This window comes from Lolium perenne, chromosome 4, assembly GCF_019359855.2.
Source record: "Lolium perenne isolate Kyuss_39 chromosome 4, Kyuss_2.0, whole genome shotgun sequence".
NCBI classification, from domain to species: domain Eukaryota; kingdom Viridiplantae; phylum Streptophyta; class Magnoliopsida; order Poales; family Poaceae; genus Lolium; species Lolium perenne.
In genome coordinates this window covers 135440258-135446351 of record NC_067247.2, presented here as the reverse complement: position 1 = coordinate 135446351, position 6094 = coordinate 135440258, and the positions used below count along the sequence as shown (strand labels likewise).

At 55.5% G+C, this 6094-nt stretch overlaps 1 protein-coding gene across 1 annotated transcript; it reads right to left on the bottom strand.

The window, feature by feature from the left end:
* Window positions 1-2293: 2293 nt before the first annotated feature.
* Window positions 2294-5147, bottom strand: LOC127347212 (uncharacterized mitochondrial protein AtMg00810-like). The gene is made up of 3 exons (XM_051373428.1): window positions 4460-5147; window positions 4129-4379; window positions 2294-2527 (listed from the first exon to the last, which is right to left on the bottom strand). Exons 1-3 carry the CDS (start codon window positions 5145-5147, stop codon window positions 2294-2296), a joined length of 1173 nt encoding a protein of 390 aa, XP_051229388.1.
* Between the last annotated feature and the right edge of the window lie 947 nt (window positions 5148-6094).

Sequence of the window (6094 nt, the reverse complement as noted above, 5' to 3'; positions counted from 1 at the left end):
AGTATGTTGGTGGAACCTCGCGCGGAGAAATCTAGGGGTAGACCCCGAGGCACGCAGACCGCCGTTATCGGGGGAACGACCGCCGGGCACCGGAATGCCACCAAAAGTTGCAAGTGGACCTAGGATATGTGTGAAAGTGTGTTGGAAGGTGTGATTCACCAAATGGTGCAAGGCATAGCTCCCATGTGTGAGATTCCTCTCTTTCGGGCGATAACACTTGGAAGATTCCTCGACTTGTAGGCTGAAGTGTCCCGCTGCGGGTATACCGGTGGCTATAGTGTGCCAAAGTGTGCCAAACCTAGCTTTCCATGTGTATATGTCCTAAAAAAAACTAAACCTATCAAAAAGTATGTTGGTGGAACCTCGCGCGGTGAAATCTAGGGGGGTAGACCCCCCGAGGCACGCAGACCGCCGTTATCGGGGGGGAACGACCGCCGGGGCACCGGAATGCCACCAACACTTGCATGTGGACCTAGGATATGTGTGAAAGTGTGTTGGAAGGTGTGATTCACCAAATGGTGCAAGGCATAGCTCCCATGTGTGAGATTCCTCTCTTTCGGGCGATAACACTTGGAAGATTCCTCGACTTGTAGGCTGAAGTGTCCCGCTGCGGGTATACCGGTGGCTATAGTGTGCCAAAGTGTGCCAAACCTAGCTTTCCATGTGTATATGTCCTAAACAAAACTAAACCTATCAAAAAGTATGTTGGTGGAACCTCGCGCGGTGAAATCTAGGGGGGTAGACCCCCCGAGGCACGCAGACCGCCGTTATCGGGGGGAACGACCGCCGGGGCACCGGAATGCCACCAAAAGTTGCAAGTGGACCTAGGATATGTGTGAAAGTGTGTTGGAAGGTTTGATTCACCAAATGGTGCAAGGCATAGCTCCCATGTGTGAGATTTCTCTCTTTCGGGCGATAACACTTGGAAGATTCCTCGACTTGTAGGCTGAAGTGTCCCGCTGCGGGTATACCGGTGGCTATAGTGTGACAAAGTGTGTCAAACCTAGCTTTCCATGTGTATATGGCCTAAACAAAACTAAACCTATCAAAAAGTATGTTGGTGGAACCTCGCGCGGTGAAATCTAGGGGGGTAGACCCCCCGAGGCACGCAGACCGCCGTTTTCGGGGGGGGGGGGGGGAACTACCGCCGGAGCACCGGAATGCCACCAACACTTGCATGTGGACCTAGGATATGTGTGAAAGTGTGTTGGAAGGTGTGATTCACCAAATGGTGCAAGGCATAGCTCCCATGTGTGAGATTTCTCTCTTTCGGGCGATAACACTTGGAAGATTCCTCGACTTGTAGGCTGAAGTGTCCCGCTGCGGGTATACCGGTGGCTATAGTGTGCCAAAGTGTGTCAAACCTAGCTTTCCATGTGTATATGGACTAAACAAAACTAAACCTATCAAAAAGTATGTTGGTGGAACCTCGCGCGGTGAAATCTAGGGGGGTAGACCCCCCGAGGCACGTAGACCGCCGTTATCGGGGGGGAACGACCGCCGGGGCACCGGAATGCAACCAAAACTAGCAAGTGGACCTAGGATATGTTTGAAAGTGTGTTGGAAGGTTTGATTCACCAAATGGTGCAAGGCATAGCTCCCATGTGTGAGATTTCTCTCTTTCGGGCGATAACACTTGGAAGATTCCTCGACTTGTAGGCTGAAGTGTCCCGCTGCGGGTATACCGATGGCTATAGTGTGCCAAAGTGTGCCAAACCTAGCTTTCCATGTGTATATGTCCTAAACAAAACTATACCTATCAAAAAGTATGTTTGTGAAACCTCGCGCGGTGAAATCTAGGGGGTAGACCCCCCGAGGCACGTAGACCGCCGTTATCGGGGGGGGAACGACCGCCGGAGCACCGGAATGCCACCAAAACTTTCATGTGGACCTAGAATATGTTTGGAAGTGTCGTGTAAGGTGTAAAGCTGCAAGAAATTGCACCAAATATGTGGGGGCGATAACACTTAGCAGACACCGAACCCCCGTTAATTTGCTCCGAAACCCTGATATGTTGGGGGGAGGGGTCGATGAAGATGTAGATTACTTGTTTTATCGGTATACAGATTGTATTAAGTAACACTAACAAATAGTCTACAAAAAGTAAAAACTAATTTTACAACAAATATAAGTATTAATATAAATATGAATACTACAAAAGAAGGGAAAGAAATGAAACTGTACTCTGTGCCGTGCAAAAACGCACGGCAAAGGGTTGGCCTGCACGGCAAAGCCGTCGTTGCCGTGCATGCATCTTTGCCGTGCGCCTTCGTGGCCTCTTTGCCGTGGGGGGTTACTTTGCCGTGCGCCGTCTGGCTGCTTTACCGTGCGGGGATGCTTTGCCGAGCGCCATGCTGGCTCTTTGCCGTGCGCTGTTGGTTTGCCGTGCGTCGCCCCGGAGCCACACGGCAAAGAATTCATTGCCGTGCGCGAGGCGCACGGCAAAGAACTTCCGCACGGCAAAGGGCGCTGGAAGCACACGGCAAAGACCCGTGCACGGCACTGAGCTTTTTTCCCGTAGTGTAACCTGTTGATCATGATGTCATACTTCTTTGTTGTTTGATTTTAAATAAAAAATTTAATAAGCAAAAGTAATGTTGTAATAATAATCTTGGATAAATAAATAACAATAACTTTAAATTTTAATAACATACATTGACATGCACAACCAATTAAAGCCTGCAGCAGGTGTACATCGTACCCTAGGTTCCATAACACCGACAAATGTCTTCAACAAGGTCATTGTCAGGCACAACCAATTAAGTCCCGGCCTTGTATTTTCATCCTGGAAGGTAAGACTCTAAACTTCACATGTATTGCCTCCCTCACTTGGATACCGCTGCTGCAAAAACCAGAACACCAAGCAAGTTCCTCAACATCATAGGGACTCGAAATTCCATTGCTAGTCCTCCAGTCCAACCATTATGATATTCTCCGCCTCTAATTTCATCATGGCCCAGAATATCATCTGATTATAACACAAAATAGAGCTTCGCGCTGCTCCCTCCAGAACCAAATGGTCGGAATACCACTCAATCCAGCAAACTCCAGGCATAAGTTGCACTATTACATTCGCTGGCGGGCCTTCCGAATCTCATCACTCTAGGCCAGATGAAGAAGGACCGGCCTCAGGAAGGTCACCATCTTTGCAAAAGAAGAACCCTAGGGCAGCCACCTTTGATAGGCAGATTGGCCGGCCCCCACACTGCCGTTCGCCACCACCAACCAGCCGACCACCTTCGGCGGAGGAGGAAGCCACCAACGCCATGCCCCCGATCTCCTGATGGTGCGGATGAAGCCCTGGATCAACCGGGTGTTGACGTCGAACAACGAAGCGTGAGGACAGATCGAGACCCATCCGAACCCATCTAGGTCCAGATCGGACCCGCCTGAACCACACTGCATCGCCAACCGCCGTCGTCGCCCACACGCCATGCTCCTGGTTGCCGGCAAACGTGCCACCGCTGCAAGGTTGTCCGGGAGCGGGCGCCACTGATACCAGACCAGCAGCGGAGGAAGTCCGCTGATACCGCGGTGCCACCAGGACTTTGCCTAGCGACGGCTCCAGCGGCGGTGGCGGGAGGGGGTGCATGAGGGGAGGAGCGCGAGGGGGAGGAGCCGGGAGCCGCCCTAGCGAGGGGCGCTGCCGCTACGCGGGGGCGAGGGTTTCTGTATCTAAATACTTTTTTTGTGGCACTCGAACAGGGTTCGACGTGGATGGATGGTCGCGATGAGATACCAAACCTGTAGAGAGAGATGCAATGCTCGGTGTATTGATCGGATGCATATGGCGGTAAATATATAGGCCACGTCCTCGACTATACAAGGAAGGAGGCGGGCCCAATAGTAAATACAAAGATATGTATCGCTATACAATAACTACAGAGGATACACATCCGGATATACAAGATATGTATCTCAACACCCCCCCGCAGTCGAAGCGTCGCCTGGTCGAACGCATAGACTGGACCGGAACTCCTCAAAAGATGCCGTAGGGAGACCCTTGGTCATGATGTCCGCAAATTGTTGGGAGGTGGGCACATGAAGTACTCGAATGTGTCCAAGGGCCACCTGTTCCCGAACAAAGTGGATGTCCAGCTCAATATGCTTGGTGCGGCGATGGTGAACCGGGTTGGCCGAGAGGTAGACGGCGGAGACAGTGTCACAGTAGACCATGGTGGCTTTGGCGACGGGACATGAGAGCTCAACGAGGAGTTGCCGCAGCCAGGAGACCTCAGCAACCGCGTTAGCAACAGCCCGGTACTCCGCTTCGGCGCTGGAGCGAGATACCGTGGGTTGTCGCTTAGACGACCAGGAGATGAGCGAAGGGCCGAAGTAGACGCAGTAGCCAGACGTGGAGCGACGCGTGTCGGGGCAGCCTGCCCAATCGGCGTCCGAGTAGGCGACGATGTCCGTAGAGGTGGAGGCGTGGAGAGAGAGAGACCGAAGTCCATGGTACCACGAATGTAGCGGAGGATCCGCTTGACCGCAGCCCAATGAGGATCCCGCGGAGCGTGCATGTGAAGGCACACCTGCTGAACAGCATACTGCAGCTCGGGGCGAGTCAAGGTGAGGTACTGCAGGGCACCGACGATAGAGCGGTAAGATGACGCGTCCGTGGCCAAGGAACCGTCTGTGGCGGAGAGCTTGGACTTCATGTCGACAGGCGTGGACGCGGGTTTGCAATTAAGCATACCGTCACGGTCCAGGAGCTCATGGGCGTACTTGCGCTGATGAAGGAAGAAGCCGTCGGTGCGACGTACGACCTCGATGCCGAGGAAGTAGTGCAGAGGCCCCAAGTCCTTGAGGGCAAACTCAGCGCAAAGACGGTCGGTGAGCTGGCACAGTAGGTCCGTGGAGCTAGCCGTTAAGATGATGTCGTCGACGTAGAGCGGCAGGTACGCGGTGGTAGCGCCGTTGTTGTACACGAACATCGATGCATCGGAGCGGGTGGAGCGGAAGCCGAGTTGGTGAAGAAACGCTGCGATGCGCTGGTACCAGGCGCGTGGGGCCTGCTTGAGCCCGTATAACGAGCGCGAGAGAAGGCACACATGGTCGGGGTGGGTGCTGTCGACGAACCCAGTGGGCTGCTGGCAGAAGACCTGCTCCTCGAGATGGCCGTGAAGAAAGGCGTTGGAGACGTCCATCTGATGCAAGGGCCATGCGCGGGAGACCGCGAGCTAAAGAACGGTGCGGATCATCCCGGGCTTGACAACCGGGGCGAAGGTGTCGGTGAAGTCGACGCCGGCGCGTTGGCGAAAACCGCGAACCACCCACCGCGCCTTGTGGCGGTCGAGGGTACCGTCCGGATGGAACTTGTGCTTGAAGACCCACTTCCCGGTGATGATGTTGGCGTGAGGGGGGCGGGGAACAAGCGTCCATGTCTGGTTCCGCTGCAGGGCGTCGAACTCGTCATGCATGGCCGCAAACCACTGCGGGTCGCGGAGAGCAGCACGGGCATAGGCGGGCAGGGGCGACAGTAGGACTGGTGAAGGCGCGGAAGTCGACGCGGTGCAGACGTACTCGTCCGAGGGGTACTGCGTGCTTGGGACGCGAATCCCCGCATGGGCGCGCGTGAGGGGGCCCGTCGCCGGTGGTGGAGGAGGCGGAGGCGGGGCCGGAGGCGAGGCATCGCCCGAGCTGGGGCTCGAGGGCGACGCGGTCGAGGACGCAGCGGTGCCCGAGGATGACACGGCGGTGCCCGATGCAGTGCTCGAGGGCGACGCGGGCGGTGTCGGGGGCGAGGCGGGGGCGCCCGAGGCGGGGCTCGAGGGCGCCGCGTGTGAGCCCGAGGCAGTGCTCGAGGGCGTCACGGGAGGCATCGCAGCTGTAGTAGAGGGAGCGCGCGGGGGCGCTGCCGAGCCAGGGACCTCCACCAAGGTAGGGCCGCGATGCCGCGGACTGTCAGTCGTGGGAGGAGAAGTCCTCGCATGTTCCTGTGCAAAGGGAAAACAGTGCTCATCAAAGTAAACGTGCCGAGACGTGATGACGCGGTGAGAGACCGGGTCATAGAAACGGTAGCCTTTGGTGTTAGCCGGGTAACCGAGAAATACACACGGAATGGAGCGAGGTGCGAGTTTATGAGGGGTGGTGG

What these genes read in the sequence shown, in the direction of transcription:
- LOC127347212 (XM_051373428.1), bottom strand. Translation starts at nt 5,147, where the DNA reads ATGGACGTCTCCAACGCCTTTCTTCACGGCCATCTCGAGGAGCAGGTC. An exon ending in GATCCTCCGCTACATTCGTG is followed by an intron (nt 4,380 to 4,459) that starts GTACCATGGACT and finishes CCGATTGGGCAG; the next exon opens with GCTGCCCCGACACGCGTCGC. An exon ending in TCTACCTCTCGGCCAACCCG is followed by an intron (nt 2,528 to 4,128) that starts GTTCACCATCGC and finishes CATGATCAACAG; the next exon opens with GTTACACTACGGGAAAAAAG.